This window comes from Nipponia nippon, unplaced genomic scaffold (assembly GCF_047370975.1).
Source record: "Nipponia nippon isolate SJK-2023a ecotype South Korea unplaced genomic scaffold, ASM4737097v1 scaffold_16, whole genome shotgun sequence".
Lineage (NCBI taxonomy): Eukaryota > Metazoa > Chordata > Aves > Pelecaniformes > Threskiornithidae > Nipponia > Nipponia nippon.
The window spans coordinates 7,689,290-7,709,578 of record NW_028262332.1 but is presented as its reverse complement, the minus strand read 5'-3'; the positions used below and the strand labels follow the sequence as shown (position 1 = coordinate 7,709,578).

At 38.7% G+C, this 20,289-nt stretch overlaps 1 protein-coding gene across 2 annotated transcripts in view; it reads left to right on the top strand.

Annotated features, from left to right (window-relative positions):
• Positions 1–20,289, top strand: part of MED27 (mediator complex subunit 27) — a 96,462-nt gene that overhangs the window by 52,775 nt on the left and 23,398 nt on the right. For both annotated transcript variants that reach the window (XM_087753258.1, XM_009476970.2), the window contains exon 4: positions 15,318–15,411. In XM_087753258.1, coding sequence (XP_087609384.1) covers positions 15,318–15,411 — 94 coding nt within the window. The remainder of the gene's footprint in view (positions 1–15,317; positions 15,412–20,289) is intronic.

The window sequence follows — 20,289 nt, the reverse complement described above, 5'->3', positions numbered from 1 at the left end:
AAAAACAGACAGTGAGAAGCAGGTGAGTTAACTAAAAGGAAGGCTACAAGGAGGAGTACTTGGGATTTAAAATAATATTTGTATGATTTTTTTTTAATTTAAAATTTGGCTTAAGAGCAGTTTGTATGTTGTTGCTTGCATGATCCTTTCTACTTTGAAAGTTGCTCTTCATTTAGACAAAAGGTTACTTCTTCAACAACGTGATTTTACAGCATAACAGACGATAAGCAAATTTAATGCCATCTAATCTTAGGTATTTCTAAGGAAGCGAAATGAGTATCTTGACATGACAGAGCAATGGTGCCACTTGTAAAATGAGCCTGTTGACAGAAAATGCCAGGTAGAACTATTTTAACGTGTGATTATGCTTTTAAAATGAAAATTTATTTTCAATGTGAAGATAGCAACTTTAACACCACAGACAGAAAATCAATTATAGTTTTTGTTAGTACAGCTGAAATACTATCTGCTGCTACTAATTTCTTTTTGTTGTTCCACAATTGCCGTCTTCCCTCCGTTTTTTATTAAGTCATCGATGAGGATAGAAATTTTGATATTGAAGCCTGAGTGTTTTAATATCCTTCCTTCTCTCCTGCTATGTACTTCTGCATGTCTGCAGTACCATGGTTGAATCATCTGTTGCAATGTTTGTATGTATTTAAGCCACTTAACTTTTTTTGTGTCTTGGGCATCATCTTCTACCAGCAAGCTCTTATGCAAGTGAACCACTGTTTGTTTGCTATTAATTGCTTTGTTAAAGTGTAACTATATACTGGATCTTAAAGATCTGCAAATCTCCCAGATACCTTCTGCTGAAGTTCTTCTCCATGCATCTTAAAATGCTGACGTAAACAAGCTACGTAGAGAACCTGGTTTTTGGATGGCCCTTGGTTTTCAGGTTGTTTTAGATATTTCCTTATCTGTTAACTACTTCTGGTTGGTTGTTTCAGAGAATTTCAAGAGGTTTTCTCTCTCACATAAGGTCTGTCCAAATAGTTGACTCCCTTAGCTTTCAAATCGAAATAAGTAGTTCATTTCCATCTCCTGAGTGTGAAGGATAGTATATATTAAGAAAAGTTCAGCTCTGATTTGAGCGTAGTACCTCTCCAGATGTGTCAGTTAGCACTGATGCAGTCCGGCATGCAAGGATGGAAAGTGCTCGACTGCTCTGTGATACTGTGAAATGTATGTACACACATATATTTAAGCTAGTGTTTTAGGGTTTGTTTTTTTTTTTTTTTTTTAAGCCCTTGAGAAGAGTAAAATGAGCTCTGTGTTTTGTTTGCCCATATTTACTGTCTTTCACTGTTGCTGACTTCTCACTAGTTGCAGCTTACAAAGAAGTCTGTTTTCAGTATAATGGGATGGGTTGCAGAAGGACAGTCAAAGCAGCAAACCTCTGCGTAGTGCTGAGGACGTAACTATAACTGCATTTGTTTTGTTTTCAGTCAGGCTTTTGGCTTTCCCATCTTCATGCTTCCTTTTCGGAGATGTTGTGCAATGTTGGTCTCGTGTCTTTTGCCAAGTAGTTATACAATCCCATCGACGGCTAGTATTTTTGTCTCCTTTTAAAAAATACCTATAAAATGCTATTAAGAATGTGCCTGACTTATTACATCAATGCGATTGTACTTTGTGTTTTGAATCCACAGAAAACTTGATGATTGCGATTAGGCAAAAAGTGAAGAATAATTAAATGATTAGATAGAAGTCAAAAAGAGAAATGCACATCAATGCAGTGAGTACTGAATGCAAAGTGAGCAGGAACGGAGAGCTCCCTTGAAACATTTGCAAATTCACTGATGTTTGGAAATATAACTGCAGGACAATCCTTTGAGGTGATAGATAACATTTGGTAATATTTTATCTGTTTCTGTAGGGCATCGGCTTCAACTGGTTCACTCTCAGTAGCTACATGTTAGCTAATTAATCATATAATTTGCTGTCATGTTACTAGGTGAACCTGTATCCTGGTAGCAGCATGACTTTGAGATAATGGTTTCCTAATGACCGAAATAGCTGTAATAGCCCTGGCCCTCACGGTTGACTTCAACTTTCCTCTGGTTGCTTTTAGAAAAATGTTTGATATAAGGTTATTCTTAATGAAAGTTCTGTCTGCTAATACAGACAGTTTGCAGCCGTATGTATTAATATAGCCAAGGCCCAGTCTCTTCTTAATGCAGTATATTTTTAATTAAAACACCGTACTACAATAATACGTTGGTATATATTGTACACGTGTTTGATATCAAACTATTCTGTAGCTTTTACTCTGCGATGGAGAGATTTTTTGCGTTTTTTTAGTTGGGTATAGGTTTTTGTTTATGCTGTCATCAGACCTTTTCCTAGGAAAATATAGAGCTTTCTGTTGGGTGGAATGCTTCAGAAGGTTTGTCTGGAGAGTATTTAATCAAAAAATTATTGAACTTTTTTTCACAAGAAACCTTTAAGCTGGACGGTGCAACTGTATAATGTGAGCAGCAATCTCAATAAAAGGAAGAATGTAAACAGTAAGTTTAAAACAAAAAAACCAAAAGTGACCTTGCCTTAAAATACGCTATCATTTATCTCCATATTTAAAATTTTTTCTGTGTGCAGGGAACGTCTTTAGTCAGTGTAAAAATCTAATTAAATCTTCTCATGGTAGTGATTCATAGCTGACCCTCTCTTTATTATAGCATCTTATTAGAATAATAAACCACTCCCTGCTGAGAGACACTGTCACTGACAGACAGGCGAGACGCTTTGGCTGCTGCTGATGAGAAAAGGTTGATCAGGCTGGTGGTGTCTTCAGGGTCTGCAAGAAATCTTTTATTGTCTGTTCTGTAGCAGAACTTTTGAGATGCTGTTCGGCAGAGTCCAGGTTCTCGCTTGTGACCATGTGCGGTCCCATCCGGTGTTGGATTATCTCATGCCACTCACTGACGTTACAGAGGGCAGTTTTGGTTTTTTTTCTTTTTTATTAAGGACTGTGAATGCATAGACACTTTCCTTTTTTTTAATTTGTACCTATTCACTATTAGAAATTATCTGACAATTTGGAATTTCTTTACTTTGGGTAATCAACTTGACATTCCTTAAAGGAACCTGCCTTTTACAAGTTTTGAGCCCGATATTCGTGAGGTGGATGTTGAGAATTAGGGAAACATATCTAGGAACAAAACTAGGCAGCGTTAATAATCATGTTTGTATTTACCTAAGGGGATCTTCACTCCTTCTTTTTCACTTAGGCAGTTTTTTCCGTTAGTATACGTACATAAACAGAATTGTATTGTTTTTTTTAATAGGCTGAACATTTCTCCCTGATAGCACCAGGCACAGGAGTTCTAAAGCGGTTGTTCTGCTTTAGATATATTTGGTATAAAGGCTGGTTTATGTTTTACTTCTTAGGGAAGCTCTGCAGGTAATGTAAAGCGATGCAGATACAAGAATATACTTATGACCATAACTGTATTTGCTTACCGGGGTACTTCTTTGGCTTTAGTCCAGGTTTCAGCCCTGCGAAGTACTTTAAACTCTGCTCTCCCTGTTCGTGCAGTGGAGGAACGCAGGCAAAGCAGAGTCTCCAGCGTTTGAAAAGCCACAGTGAACACAAAGCCTGTCTGATCTCCGCTGTGGTTGCACGCTGATCCTTGTCTGCAAGGGGAAATAACATCAGAGGAGAAAGAACCTGATTACAAGAGTGGGAAAACGGCCAAAAAGGTGTAACGAATTTCTGCAGTCGCTTTGCTGAGGTGTCTGGACTGTGTTTGGCAAGCCCAGAGTAACTGCCATAAGCCCTTTCCTTTAACCAACTCTGTTGTTTACTTCTGCTGGTGGCAGTGATGCTTAAAGAGAAAATTTTTTCAGAGAATTTGCTTAAGGGAATTAGCCCTCCTCCCCCACATGGACTTTCAGTGGAAGCCACGCAATTAATTTCCACAAGCCCTATAAAAATCCCAACCTAAGGAACAGCTTGTCATGTTGGAGGATGAAGTGATGAAAGTGTATTTTTTAGAAAATAATATTTTGAAGGACTTCTCTCTGCAAAATGTTTGTACTGGGAGAATCTTGAGTTTATAAATGTCTAATTGTACTTGTTATATGCAGTTTTTGTACTTGAGTGTAAAGATGACCTTGAAGGAGTCTTTTGATAAACCTCTGAGTTTTAAGATAGATTTTTCATCTCTGTAGTATCACAGGCAGATCGAAATACTTAGAGCATAATCCTGGAGAGAAAAAAATCAGGACTAATGATGAAATTCCCTCAAGAAAACTTAAAGGAGGTGATCACAAAAGTTGAAATGGGTATTTGGTAAAAGTTTGTGTAATAAATTGCACTGGGCTGTACAAGCAATCACTTGTTACAGTATTTCATCTTTTCTGGTTTTTTTCTTCACCTTTACTTCCCTATTAATTAGAAGAACAAATGAATCGTAAGTGTCCTTAAAGGCTGATACCAAGTATCCCAAGTACCCTTAGAACTAGTGCTATTAAGGCTTGTCTGTTTTTAACCTTAGTTTGTAATTTTAATAAAGCACTAGATCTTGAAGTGGATGCTCTTTTTGAGTGGCTGCTTGAAGTCTGTTGGTGAGACCTAAAATTTGAGTCTTTACTTCCTAGTCCTATGGATTCCAACATCTTGTTCTAGAAGAATAATACAATTCTAAAGGAAGAAATTAGAAATATAATAATACATCACTGTGAGGACTTGAACAAAATGTCAGCGGCCATACTTATAATGCCTTCATGTCTGTGGTGGGTTTTTTTTGGTTGTGCTTTTTCTCCTGCCTACTTTGCTCCTTCAGGCACTTCTGTCGTTACCTAAGTGTGCTTAGATGGTAGCATGGTTACAAGTTTTAGAAATCTGCTTGCAAAATACAACAAGAGTCCAGTGCAGATTCTAAGGTAATAGATAGCACTAAGTCTTAGCTTCGATCTGTAGAATTTAAACCATTTTGCATAAAGGTTGGGTATCTTATCCCAGTAGCTTCTGACAGGTCGTGAAACTAATATTAGATATGATAGAGTCAATAACAGTACAGCACAACGCACCCTACATGCATTAAATAGTGAAATAAATGATGAAGCGCTGGTAGGCATGCGGGTGCCTGCATTAGATGCTGACGTGGCAGAGACAGTAAGGTATTGTGGTTTTAGCCAAAGTTAAAAGAAACTTGGTAAGGATGAGACAGGTTTCAGAGTATTGAGCCATTGCAAATTTAAAGATTGTTTTAAAACCGCATGATACTGCCTGCAAACCGTCAGAGTAGGATTTAAGTAGAGGACACTTTTTTAAAAGCAGAAAATGTCAGGGCTTTGGTAACTTAACTGGTACAAACAAAAGCTGTCTTATGAAATGGTCCGCTCTGCTCTCCTGTTTTGGTATGTTAGCCATTCCCTTAATCCTCCCTTCCTCCCATCCTCTGGAATTTTTGTTGCCTTCATTAAGTTCTGGGACTTGATGTGCCTAACATAAATGATTGCTAAGATCTCTTCCTTCCAGCAGTGCTAGTTATGTGGTCAAGCATCGTGTATAAAAAGGTCTAACTGTGCAAAACAGTGTGTTTCCTATTCATCAATCTCCCCACCCAAAGGTAAAATTTCACTGGTTTTGATAGGTATAGAATACATAACAGGTATCATGCATCATCTGTTGCTTTTCATAAAAGGAGGTAAGTACTGTAATTTCTGCTCTGTTGAGGGAGAAATAAAGCACAAAGAAAGTGAGAAGACTTTGCTATTGAAGTAATTCTTCAATAGCAGAGCTGAAAATAACATGTTATAAAATACTGAATGCTAGCTTTAGAAGGCTGAATTCAGGAGGCAGAGCATGGAGTAATGTGCAGCATCAGGATCCCATCAGGCGGCCGGTCCACACGACGGGACCTTTCCCATCTGCAGGGAGCCCCGGTTACTTTGTTTGGGAATCTGGCTGGGCAGGCGGGCTGAAAACCAGCCCAGCCCGTCGTCTTTTCTAGAAGCAGGGCTGAACTTGATGCGTTATTTTGAGGCCTTTGTCAAAGCACCGCCTGGTGTTTACTGAACATCAGCATGCCACAGTTTAATCCTCTCTCCCTCGCTGCACGATTGACTGTTGGGTGCAGGAGAGGTGGTTCCACCTTACAGTGCGGACCCAAGCGACCGCAGGTGAACTCAGCTGCGCCACAGGTGGTGGTGGAGAGGGTGGGGATTATCCACCTCTGACACCCCATCGGGGAGAACTGTCTGTAGTTTGTGCAAACTTTTTGGGTTTGTGTGTTTATGTTTGTTTTTTTTTTTTTAAAAGGCCTGCTGGATCTCTTGGCTTGAGTTTCTCCTGAGGACTTTTGGCACGGCTTTACTGTATGGAAACACGTATGTGCATGTGCAAATTTAGGCTAACAGGTGGGGCAGAAATGGCTTGACAAGTTAGGAGTAATTCAAGAACCATCTTTGTAGATAAACACTGACGTAATAATTCTGATTCTCATCCAGGCCCATGAAAATTACTGTTGTTAGCATTTATTGTTGGGCTGTGGAGCAACATCTAGTTTCATGCAGAAGTGGAAATATAAACAATACATATGTGCTGTGAAGTGTTGCTTCTGAAATTCTATTACTACTGATGCTGCATAGTTGGGAAGGGCTTTTTTTTCCTCTCGAGGTACGTATAAAGGAGTTAATGTTTTCCATAAAGCACAGACTAGTAACAGGCTCAGACAAGATCCTGGTGATGACTGTAAAGTAGATGCATGCTTGTTTTGTTAACCAGCTTTCACACATTCTAATATCCATATTCCTCTCTTGATTTCTGCTGTGAATTAAAGGCATTTTGAAGAGTGTTCCACATAAGTATAAAGAAAGCTATTTCAACAATATAATAAAGTATCTATGGGAATTTGACTGCAAGGTCTCTATTTATAACTTAAAGTTTTCCTTATTAAAGTTACGCTTTTTAATGTGGTGCACTGGACTTTAATATTGTGAACACGTCTTTTTGCTCTATCTTAAAAAACAAACTATGCACTGACAAAATTCTGGTTTCAGAGTGCATTAAAGAGGTGTTCATATTTAACTTAAATGTGCAGATGTCCAGAGGCTGTTTGATTCAGGGGCAGGTTTGCATTTCATAAGCGTTCAGCGTGAGGGCCTGCGTGCATTTACAGCACCACTCTCGGCTCGTACCTTTGAGGACATTCCTCGCAGGTGTACACCACGTTGCTTATCAGTGGATTCAGAGTAGCACTGAAGAATTCAGAATTGTGTTTGTTGTATAAACAATACAGTATAAATAGCACATTTTACCATAAACCAGTATTTTATTGTTGTAATTGACCCCCATGTACAGTATTCCTGGCCCACGATGCATGGTCCCAGCAGGAACTGTGCTGGCACACAGCGTGTGCAGCCACGCAGGGAGCTGAATCATGAAACCGGTTTAGATTTAAACTAATACATTTTTCTTCTGTGTTTTTTTTTTTTTTTTTAAGCCAGATCAGTTGTGTGATCCAGCTCTCCCAGCACAGCACAGCTGAGGGGGCTGTACGCTGCAGCGTGCGGGAGGGGATGTGTCAGTGCCTTATGGCACTATTGGTGCTGAAGACTGAAAATTGTTGAATCACAGCCTCAGGTTTCTAAATGTCTTTGTAAATCCAACCCTTAAACACTCTGTCTTGGCTTCTAGAGAACTGTCCAAACGACTTCACATGCATCCTTAAGTGCTGTACCAGGTTTGGCCTTTTGTGAGTGAGAAGTGCAGATGGTTAAGTGTTTGATGCAGCTATATGTGCATATGCTTTTGAAGCAGACCACCCTGTGTTTATATGTAAACACTTCTAGACTATTTAGGCACATAACTTAATCTTTTGCATCCACTCAATAATAAAATGTAATTCCTCTATGACCGAAATAACATCTCTAGGAAAGTTGAAAACAAGCTAACTTGCAAGAATAAATAGAGATCTGCCTTCTTTCAGGTTTGGAGTTGACTCTGTCAGTGCTTTCAGGTGTGTGTTGTTTCACTTCTCCGCTGCAGGGTGGGGTGGAGTTGGGCATGAATCTTAGCAAATTTGTTCCTTAGGACCTTTGTCCCAGGACCTTTGCCTAAGGTCTCTTAGCAAATTTGTTCCTTACAATCTGTGCATTCTGGATTGCTTCTTCCCACACCTGTGGATTCATATTACCAAGACGCTTCGGTGCCGAAACTCCCTCATGCTGCTCGTGTGTTGAAGAACTGTGTATAACTCGAGAGAGTCAGGTTTGCCCCTTCTGCCCTCAACTTCCCTCGTGGTAGTTAGAAGTCAGTTAGTTATTTGAAAGAGGTAACGTTTTTCCTTTATAACATATCATGAATAAAGATTTCACAGCAGGAACGGAGGCATTGAAGGAACAGCAGAAGCCGAGTTAGTGTGCAGATGAGAAGGGAACAGAAGGAAACAAGAGGAGCCAGGAGGAGCCCGGCTGGAGTCTTCCACCAACAGAAACTTGGAAATGGGATGAGGAGAGAGAGGAAGCCACTGAAGCAGTTTGTTCAGAAAGGACAAGGGGACAGTGTTAACAACTATAAGAAAAGACAGCCTGGCAAGGAAGTTTATAGCTGGAGGAGAAGCTGGTCAGAACAAGCAAGGGATTTTAGTACTGGAGCCAGGAAACGTGAGCTTTTTTTATAGAGGCTCTAGAGAAGAAAAGAGCAAGAGCCTGAATTAACAATTTAAAAAAAAAAAAAAAAAACAAAACAAAACAAAAAACCAAACAACAACACAACCTGTGGAATTTGGGGAGAGAGGCATAGACTCCCAGGACTGACATACAGATGTCACGGATTGTGCTAGCTGTCTCATTTAGTCTTGAGACTTGAAAGTCGCTTTCTGAGCCTGAGAGTGGTTGAATTTCTTTTCACGCTCTCCGTTGCCTATCCAAGCAGGAAGCATCATCTCACAAAGGCTGGCAGAGGTCACTGTTTGAATAACTATTGTTAATTGATGCTTCTGAAAAGCCTTCTATCAACTTGAATTTGCTACCTGCAGAGACTTGCTCAGCAGGTACCCGATTCAAATTAAAACTTTAATTCATTGATTAATAAATCACACTAGAACTGTGACTACCTTGTAAATTTTAAAATATAATATTTCTCTAGTCAAGTTGCCTGAAAACTATTTAGTCTCTGTATGAAATCTGTAATATTTAAAATCCTGCCCCTGCTAAAAGCTTTAAGTTACATATTGAGCCTGGTTCTGCAAAAAATAGCTGTTCCTTAGGTCTCGGTAAAGTGCCGGCCAGCTCTTTGCACCGATGCCTTTATTAGCGAACACTACATATGCTAGCGAGCGTCTGCAGGGCCAGCCCATGCTGCTGAAATACCAGACATGTGAAAAGAAATTATTAGCTGTGTTGAAAATAGTAACTGAAAGCAAAAAAAAAAAAAAAAAAAGCTGGGAGCAAGTAAATACTGTGCTAGTAAGTGAGAGCATGTGTGGCGTTTTCCCTGTTGCTGTCCAGAATATCATGAATCCAGCTTCAACAGAATCGTAGAGTTCCTCTTCATCTCATATGTGGCGTTTTCCACTGAGCGTATAGGAAAGATTGCGCTCTTTTATATTGCAAATGTGTATTTTTTTCTTCTCTCTCTCTTTTTCTCTGTCTCCCTAAGATCATTTAGCAAAATTTTCTTTCTTCCAAAAGGCCTCCTCAGAAAATTATTGTTGATACTTATATTGCTAATCTTTAAATTGTTGTATTGAGTGGAAAAAATGAACAGCATGCAAGTTAAACGCTGTGTGGGATAAATGCTATTTAAATCTTGTCTAAGCTGTTAAGCATCACACTAACATTGGATCACTGGATCTAATCCAGTAAAAAAAAAAAAAATGAAAGAGAGAGGTCACATTATAAAACTAAACCATCTGTCCGGTGTGGAATTGAAAGGCATTTATAGTGAATTACTTTTCTATATTACTGTCTTTTGGGGGGCCTTTGTGTGAATCAAAGAGATGTTACAAGACTGTTTATCTACAAAGATGGTTCCTGAATTATTTTTACCTTGCCAGCCTGATGTTTTAGCATGCAACTTCTCATTTGGCATTTTGCATAACTAACGAGTCCCTTATAAACAGTATTTTCAAACCGGCTTCAGAAGCGTCTTCTGTCGCAGGCATTGTTCCTCTAATAGGGACTAAAGGATTTATGTATACGCTTCTTGGCAAAATGGCGGAGAGACTTTCAAATAATATTTCTGTTGCTTTATTCTAGTGTTGATTTTTCTGCATGTTCATAACAAGACTTCATTTGGGGTATAACGTTTCGAATTAATTTTAGTCTTTGCTAATGTTCATGAAGTAGATTGTTGTGTTTTGACTTCTGCAGTATTAATATAATGTGTTTGTAGAAAAAGCATCCTACTAAATTAAAATAAAAATAACGAATTTTAGTGTTGACAGCCTTGGAGAGCATCTGATGTCAGGTCTGATCTTACTGGCTGGTTCTGTTGCACGTTCAGATGCATACCCCTGAATGATACTATTTATCATTTTTAAAATAAAGATTTTCTGTCAAAAATATAATTTTAAAACCTCCTTAAAAATTATGAATCTGTGTCATGAAGGAGAGAAGGATGAGAAAAAATGGGAGAGGGAAGTTGGTACAAACCTGCTATTAAAGCTTCTTTAAAAATCCTCCCTCTGACCGGTAAAATTACATTAGCAAAATTGCTTTAGTATTTGATATGATTTAAGGATCGGAAGTCCTGTCGGTCGAGTCCGTTGTTCTTTCCTGACTAGGATGCGTACAGGCCTGGATTAAGATGCAGGTATTGATGAAGTTACTTGAAGCTTTTTTGAATAGAATGGGACTAACTTAGGATGTCGCAATTATAAGGTGTTAATGTATTGTCTTTTGAGGCCTAGAAGAATAAGTAAGATGAAATTCCGTCTATAGAGAGTTTAAATACTGTGCTGTAATTGAATATATAGATTACTGGGTATGATCTTTCGCAGTCGTTTGCGATCTGTCTGCAGGCCTTTTTGAGCATCCTTTGCATGGTGGAAAAGCTATGGGGAGGGCGTTTGCCTAGACACTCTATTCAACTCTGTTCTGTTGTAGGTGGAACAATGCCTGTCCTAGGACGAGCGGGGAAGCTACTACTGTATCATTTCAGCTCTCATTTAGTTCTGAGAATTCCATGATTTTTTTTCTTAAGATTAAGATATGCCAAATGTTTGAGCAAATCTATTTCCATTTGCCTTTCCCTGCTTTGTGTTATTTCTCCTGGGTTTGTAAACGCTTGTTCCAACCAGCATCTTTTGTAAGTAGGAGAAAACTGAGATGTGGTAAGTATGTCAAAAGTTAGAAGTGCTTATTGGCAAAGTAAAATTAGACTTTTCTCCATCCTTAAGTGCTACGCTTCTCTGAGACTGTGTAAGAGGTTCTGTAACATAAATAGGAACTATCATATTTTTGAGCTAAAACGGATTGGACGGAGATGTGTAAATTGTGACTTTGCTTATTTTGGCACTAAATTAATGTATTTCAGCTCTGTAAAATAAGTTCCAGCCAGCAGCTTTTTCTCTGACCCTCTTTCCAGACAGCCTTAGGAGTGCACTTTATCATATGTTCTTCAGTTTTCTCTGAAGTCGTCACCAGTTACGCTTTTACGTTACTTTGCTGCATCTGATTTATCATATCCATCCCTTCGCAAGATGTTTTACCAGATGTCCTCTCTGAAGGGCATATCTATAGAAGAATTTTGTCTTAGATTAGGTTGTTTGTCATTTTATATTTGAGGCCGCCATGTAGTCAGGCTAATTTAGTAATTATATATGCATCTTTGAAGAATCCTTCTGTTCTGATGAGTCCTCAGGAAACCCTGATGTCTACTTGAAAAAAGGCAAAGGGGCAAAACAATGATATCTACATCAATGCTCTTTTATCACATTGGGCTTGGATTTCCTCTGGCATCCTCTTAACTGGGAAGCGAAGGAAAAGGCTGCCCGAGTGGATGGTCCTGACAGAGTTGCTGAGCCTTGCCAAAGCAAAACGTTCTATTTCCTTAAGTGTGTGGTTTTAATTTTCTTTTTTTGTCAACTGACTTGTGATGAGTGGTACAAAATTGAGTGGTACGAGTGGCCTGCAACTGACCTTAGACCTGTAGCTTTGGAAGGTTAAATGATGTTTTTTAAGAAAAACGACTACAAATTTTAGGTTCCTGAAATGCCAACATAGATAAAATCTCTCTCTCTCTCTCTCTAGTTCTGGGAATACATGCATATGGCTGTATGTTTGAAAAAATATGAGTACTTTGTTTTCTATGTACAGCCAGTATACTAAATGTCAATCAGAGAGTATATCAAAGAACTGCTTTATATTTCAGAGAATAATGATGCGTGACCAAACCCCAAACCTGTTATCTGATCCCTGTGTAAGAAGCTGTAGTTACATTTTCCAAATGTTATAGGTAAAGAATTAAGACATTTAAATGGCATCATCTCCAAGGGATTTTGTGGCTATTTTCTTTAAAATTGTGACAGTCTTTGCGGGCATCTCAAAGTGTCCATAGATGTCCAAGTTACAGGTACAGGTTCTGTGGCTCTGTTGTCCGGGCCAAGGCCTACAGAAAATGAGAAGTCTGTCTTCTGGTGATCCTCTGGAGCATTGCCTCACCGTGTGGGTGCAGAAGATGCTGCAGCTAACCTGAGCTTTCCTGTTGAAGGTGTGATCTAAGACAAGATAGAAATGAATTTGCAGTAATTGCTGAGAGATCTTGGCCAAGATCTGCAAAGTTATTTAGATATCTGACTCTATTTGATATATAGTGGTTTGTAAAGTTAAACATGTCTGCAGGAGCAGGGTGTAATTTCTAATCAAACAGGTATTTACACTGCTGGATAGAAACAGATAACGGCAGGAAGCTATGCCAGGGGAGGTTTAAGTTGGACATTAGGAAAAGGTTCTTCACCCAGAGGGTGGTGGAGCACTGCAACAGGCTCCCCCGGGAGGTAGTCACGGCACCAAGCCTGGCAATATTCAAGAAACATTTGGACGACACCCTCAGACATACGGTGTGAATTTTGGGGTTGTCTTATGCAGGGACAGGAGTTGGACTCGATGATCCTTGTGGGTCCCTTCCAACTCAGGACATTGTATGTATGTATGTATGAAAATTAACAGACTTCTAAGCCCAAGGTATCTTTGTAACTCATCTTTAGGTTCTTTCAGGAGCTGGTTAATACAAAGTAGATTTCTGTTTTGCTGTATGTGTGATTTCCCTTAAAGGGAAGACTCTTCACAAGCTCCCTGTGAATTCCCTGTTCTGCCTTATACTGCTCAGGTAGTAGAAGGTGACACTTGGGTTTGAGTGAAGTTTTGAGGCACACGGTCAAGACAATTTTTACATTTCAAAAATAATCAGATCTAAGAAAGAGTTGAAGAATTGGTTACCTCCAACCAGCCTGGATCACATTTTCAAAGAATAAATGTACATGTCCCTTGGGATTTTTCAGAAGGACTTAAGCAGATCAAATGCCCAAGTCTAACTGTTGCTTGTATGATTTAAAATTACTTGAATTTTCCTTCCTTAATGCATATAGACTGTGTCAGTGTGTAAGCAGCCCTTCTTTTATGCAACTTCATATTTTGATTGTTTTTAACTTACTATTGCCCAAAGCTTGGAAAATTAGAAAGCTTAAGTTATGCAATAATCTGCATCGTAGCGTGCAAGGCTGTAAGACATGTTCCTAACCACATACTAATCAAGAAACACAGAAACTCTATTCACGACAAGCGATAATTTATTTGCAGAGCCTGGAGTAACTGCATTTACGAAACAGTATGAACTCTCATGCTGTATAAAAAAACCTCTGGGATTCAGTAATGTTTAAAATTAGTTAGGTGCGTACTGTCGATGTGTGGCTTACTCATCCTGAAGCACTGTCTTACGCGTCTCCTCTTCCACCGTGCTATGGAAGTTCTTGGCTTATGGATGTTTTGACTTTGCTTATCAGCAAGCAAGCTGTTAATGAGTCATTCAAGTGAATGGGGAAACTTTTTCTGCACAAGGAGAAGTGCGGATTAAGATTTTTATGCAAAATCGTCATAACTAATTCCATTCTTTTGTTACTTTTAAAAGTGGGCTGACTTTACCAGCTGTATAAGTGAAGCTTTCCTGATCTTATTTTTTTCTGATGATTTTTAATCCCTTACGAAATAGCAATTGTTGCATAGCACCGCATTGTTTTTTGGGGAGGGGGTTAGCAACTAACATTAGAACTGAATAACTTCTAAGAGCAAGAATTCAATATTTTTTTGCCTTTATTTAATCAGGTTAAAGGGAAATAATTAGGTTTTTCAGTTTTACTGTTAAATCTAACTGGGGCTACTGATTTTTCCAAAATCTTTTTTTTCAGAGCATATATGTGGGCTAGCATGAAAACAGTTTTATCAATAAATTAACTGATGGATCTGGTCAAGTTGCAGAGCTTGTAGATGGATATGATAGCAAGGCAGCAGCGGCCCTCCCTTCTGCGTACTTCAGGAGAACGGAGAGTAGTACCGGAGGACAGATGAGGGCACAGATGAGGCAGGCTGTCTTGTAAACTCTGCTAAAGCAAACACTGTGCATTTTAATGTGTCCAGAGGAATGGCTGAAGGATGTGAGACGTGCCCATGGGATGGGGCGATGTGTCCTGGGAAACAAGCTCTCTGAAAGGGAGTTTTTGCTGTTAATGGATGTCAGCTCTTAATACAATACCAGGGAACCAAGACAAATGTATGCCGGCTCGCTTTGGCCTGCATAAGCCGAGGGATTATACCCAGCAGAAAGGATGTTATTTTACCTCTGTGTTTGATCACCCCAGAGAAACTCCTAGAATGTCCTAGCCAATTTCAGAGTCACCAGTATATGAAATAAATTGGAAAGATTCAGAAAAAAAAAACCCTAAGAATAGTGTGAAGACTTTGCGAAAACCTCTGTTTAGTTTATCAAAGAGAGGGTAAGGAGATGACAACCTATGAATTCCTGTGCTGGAATAGTAATTTTGATAATGTATCCTTCGACCCCCTGAGGCAAAAGTACAGCAATATGATGGCAAGAGTTGAGGCTGACAGATTTGGACTAAAAATTAAGTGAGTGCATGTTTTTAAGGGCAGAGTAATTAATTTTCAAAACAACTTACATAGGGCTTTGGTATGTTTCCTCTTACCAATAACTTTTTGAATTACGCTTGCATGCATTTTTGAAGAATGTGCAGGTATCAAAGAGAAATTACTTCAGGAAAGTCCTGTGGACATTGTTAAAAAGGAGTAATAATCTGAGTCTGTGGCAAGGAGCGTGTGTGTTAATTCTGTTGTTTTGGTTTGTTTGCTAGATACGTTGATGATGTGATCAATCGCATTGATAGGATGTTCCCTGAAATGTCTATCCAGCTATCCCGGCCAAATGGAACCTCGGCAATGCTTCTGGTAAGTTGGATCAGTTAATCCCTTGAGATGGATTTCTTAAGGGATTGAATTACTGTTGCTAAAATGCAGGTTATTAAAGATTTTTTTTTTTTTCCCCCCAGAAACATACTGTTCTTTTGTCACAGCAATGTAGGATCTTTCTTACTCTTAGGCAAATGAGTGATAAAAAGAATTTCACCTTTAAACGGAAGATCTATTACATTTTATTCTTAAATGTGATTGTAGAAACACGAGTGCAAACTCAAATATTCACTGTGGTTTTCAGCACTCTTGGCAATGAGTGAGTCTTAATCATGATAATTAAGAAGGAGAAGAGTGGTGGGAGGAAGAAAAGAAGAAGGAAACCAATATGATTTAAATTTGTTCAAGTTGTTCTTGGGTCAGTGAATTTCTGTTATATGATGAAGTCAAGAATTTGCCTTTGAAGTAAATGAGCAGTAAAGGCTGGATTAGAGATAAACAAGTCCAATACATTTGACTTATTTCTGCCTGACCAAGCAAGATTTCATTCCAGAAGAACCTATTGTTCACATCAATTTTCACAGGCAGCTGTTGTGCTTATAGCAAGAGAAGTCTTTAAAGCTTTTACTCTTAAGGCAGCAACGTGGAAGTGGAGTCTGTAGCGTAGCAGTTGGATGCTGATTTTCCTCTAGCAGGGTGAAAGGCAGAAGTTGCATCTTTTGCCAAATTTTAAATAAAACTAGAAAATGTACTGTATACACAGGTGAAGAACTGAGACCAGATCAGTCTTTTCCATCTCAAATTTCTCATGGCACTTATTTTTTCCTTTCTCACATAGGCTGTTACAAAAGGGTTGGGCGTAGTGTATGTGTGAGGGTATTTCTTGTTTTCAAGCAAATGGTAAAATGAATCTGAAAATCAGATATTTTGTCAAAACAAAATTATTGAGTCAACATAAGTCAATGTTAGGGTTGCTCCTTAGATTTTATATTGTTTTTAGAGCTTGTTGACTTTAAAACACTGTTATGGTTAGATTTTTGCCTGTATTTTTCAAAGGTTCTCTTAATTTCTCTATAGTAAGTATAGCTGTGATTATGTTTAGTTTTAATTAATCAACTGTCTAACATCCCATTATTAACTTTCTTTGAACTGCCCCAAATTTGCAAGAGATTAAGTGAGTCAGAGGTTAAAATAAACAGCTGGCATTAAAACATTTAATCTGCAATTGTTGGATTCACCAAGTGGAACAATATATTCCAGAAAAGAATTGAATTAATCAGTGCAGTCTTAAGGAGCTATAAGAGTTGGAGGCTTTTGCGTTTCCTCTTAAGCTGACTTCATATTTAACCATTTTGTTATAGAAAAATGTCTGGTTTTCCTTCCTTACTTTGAAACCCTTTCCATTCTCTTAGAGCCCCTCTTTGCATCCAGTAAGTACCTTCCACTTCTGATGGCTTTTTGGGGTCAGAAAATAGATGACGCTTTTCAAGATTCAGGCACAATGAGGAAATTAGGTAAATTATCTTGGATGTCACTGATAAGGAATAAGGTAGGGTGGAAGGGTGGTGCCCGTAAAAGAAGCCCATTTTACAAGCGGTAGTAATTTAGTGAATTCCGTGTTGCGGTTTCTCTCTAAATCAAGGACGTTATTGTTGCTGCAAGGTAGCAGCCCTGTATTGAACCAGTGGTATGCATATTTTCCTTGGATCAGAGATCAAAAAGGTTGTTTTTTAAAGTATTTTTGCATGTGATTGTGTGATGGGTTTATCATTTTTTCTTTTAGGCAGGTTTTCCCTCTTTCCCATCTGTCTCAGTTGATGTTGCCAATATGGCACTTTCCATCTGGCCCTGACTGCTACAAAAGCTTTTGCTGTTTTCAGCCACAGATCGTTCAGTGAAAGGTGCTGCAGGATGGGCAGTGTGAAGAGCACCTCCCCCAGAAGAAGGGAGGTTTTTTCAGTACTTGTGATTTCTCACTCTGAACTTCTCCCAAGTTAGATTTGGAGTTGCTCCCTTGCAGCAGCGTGGCTTACCACAATACCAAAGGATTCCGATAATGCTTATTTTATTTAAAAATATTTCACAACCATACTGTTTGCCCAGAGTTAATTAACTAACTGTATAATCTCAACCATTTTCATCCTTGGACTGTTCATATCATACCTGCCCTTGCTTTTGACGGTCTGTGACGCAGAGGTGTAGTTGTTATATTAAAACATCTTTAAACACAATCATTCCATTTACCAGAAAAAAATATTTATGCATCTTCAAAGGCACTGGTAAGCACTATACATATTTTAAGAATGTGCAAATGATTGGAAGGAGATGGGGAAGAAGGGGAAGGGAGCGCCTGTGAGATTCTTTGAAACTTCAGAATAGCTGGAGACTTTGCCAAATAAATCATCTTTAGGAAAAAGGCCTAACACGGAAAGTTTCAGCCCCAGACTCTACAACTTCATGTGCACGTGGAAGTCAGTTAATGTCCTTAGCTGTAGAGGTGGGACTTCCGTGGTCTAAGATTCATCCGGTGTTTCAAGAGGAATAACTAGCAGCCATGTGAGCCTGCTGGTCAAGCTCTTCTGGTGAGTAACCTTTGTGTTACGCTGGGTTCTCCCTAACCAGGTTACAGCTTTCCCATAAGCTGAGAACGTTAAGCAAAGAGAAAAATAAACTATTCCTGAGAGCATAAGTGCTGTGTCTTGAAAGGTTGCTACCCCCTAGTCCTCTGAGGTTACTGTTCCCTCCAGACAATAAGGAGGTTTTTTATACTTTAGATTTATACACAGCAATTGTACCTCATTAGCCTGGATTTATGCTACACAGGCCAAACACATAAATAATTGAAACCTTTCAGAGCTGTGTGAAATCCTCAGCTGATTTTTAAAAGCAGTTTATCATGGCGTTTCAAGGTGCTGTTTAATCCCAATCTTCACTAGTGATTTTTCAATTAATCTTTTAATCGCAATAGACATAAAAAAGACTAAATAGAGAATTATATCAGCTTTAATAACAGTGTTATGCAAAATTAATTTCCAGCAGCAGCAGAGGGAACTGTGGACTCCTTAAGGTTTTTGTGAGATTTTGTTGGTCAAATGCCAGGAATTGTAAATAGATAAACGTCATCTCGTGTGTTAAGAAAACATGAATTGATTTTTAATTAATGAAAAGTACCTAGATTTTTGCTTGTTTCGAATGATTAGTTGTATTCCTAGATATACATTATTTTTTCTAATAAAATAACTTGATGGTGTGATTATTAGATGATTGTTTCACACACCTTGTTTCCATTATCAGCATTCAGAATATTTTTTTTTCAGTGTGAAACACTTCATTCCTGTGTACAATTCATTCATTCATTAATATGAGAAATACTTTAGAAAACAGTAAACATTAGCCCCACTTTTCCAGTTGACAAATATAACTTCCTCAGGGTCCTGTACCTAGCCGGTCCTAGTCAGGTGTAGAAACTTATTTTGTTGTCTTCATCTGGGAACTACTTTGTCTTTAAAATCGTTTGTCTCCCCAGTGTTTGTAAAGCTATATAAAAGCACTACTATAGAAGTTACCAACACGGCGTAAATATTTTTACAGATAATTGATTAGTTTTCTGTACTACGAGCTGTTTCTACAGGATAATGATATGTATAACTAACTTCCAATTTGAAAAATTGAATTGTTTCTGCCAAACCAAAGCTCATGGCAGCAATCACGATTTCTCTTTTTCATATTATCTTACAAATTTTTGATGATAAATTAATTTGGTAAACTTATACCGATGCCTAGATTTTTATTAGATCTTTCACATAAAAATATGAAACATGTTTTAATACAATTTTATTCATTCTCCATAAAATCAGACACATTTGCATTTCAACTTCCAAGTCTTGTTCCAAGCATTTTGAACAGTCTGATTATATGGAAGTGGGCTGTATTAATTGCAGATAGGCTAGACATCTGTTCACTAAAACGGAATAATTTCTTGTGTCTCATTTTTGTTTATCAGTGTTTTACATAAAATTGTTATTATTTTCTGTTGGAAAACTGGATTCTGAAATGTATTATTTGCCCATTAAGAAAGGCCACCAAACTGATTTTTGTTCAGGAGACCCTGATCTTGAAGAACTGGGGGGAGGGAAATTTGCTAAGTGGTTTGAAATGGGTATTGATGTCATACTTGATCAGAAACAATTTAATGCTGTTATTTTCAAAACAATCTCTCTTCTCCAGAACGCTATTGCAGCGTAAGGTTTTCTCCTTCCCAGTCTGGTGGTTCAGGAGGAAACTAGAGCAGAGGAGGCACGGGATAGAGGTAGGCAGCTTTGTGACAGGGATGTAGATTTGATGATCACGTTTGGTGGCTTAGGCACCTAATTTTAGGCACGGATGATGGACATTAATTTAGGGATTTGCTCTCTTGGAGACACTCGCTAGGTTTTGGTGTTTGATGGAGGTACTGGGGTCTCTTGTCTGAGCTGAATCTGGAGGAAGCACTTCTGAGCTCAAAATGGGACTGTTGGGACTGCGGTGGCTTCACAGTTTGTCTTTTAAGATTGAGAAGCAGCATTTAAAAAGCATTAAGCCAGCATCTGAGGTCACGTATGTGGAGGAAGAATGTCTGGAATCAGCAAAGAAATTTCCTCGGCTTTACTCCCTCCACAGGATTACTGTGCCCCAGGGTTGCCGTCCAGTCCCAAAGGCTTACGGGGCTGTGTTGATATTCCCATAGATTTATACTCTGCAAGATCAGACATCTTTTTCGTCCCTGTAAAATTCCTGGTGTGCTATAACTTAGAATGGGAAAAGAGAGAGAATCCATTTCATCATCCGTAGCGATGCTGGACTAGGGTGACCCTTCCCTAAGCGTGACTGGCCACTGGCAAAATCTGTCTTTTCACCTTTGAACGCTATTCTGTGCGA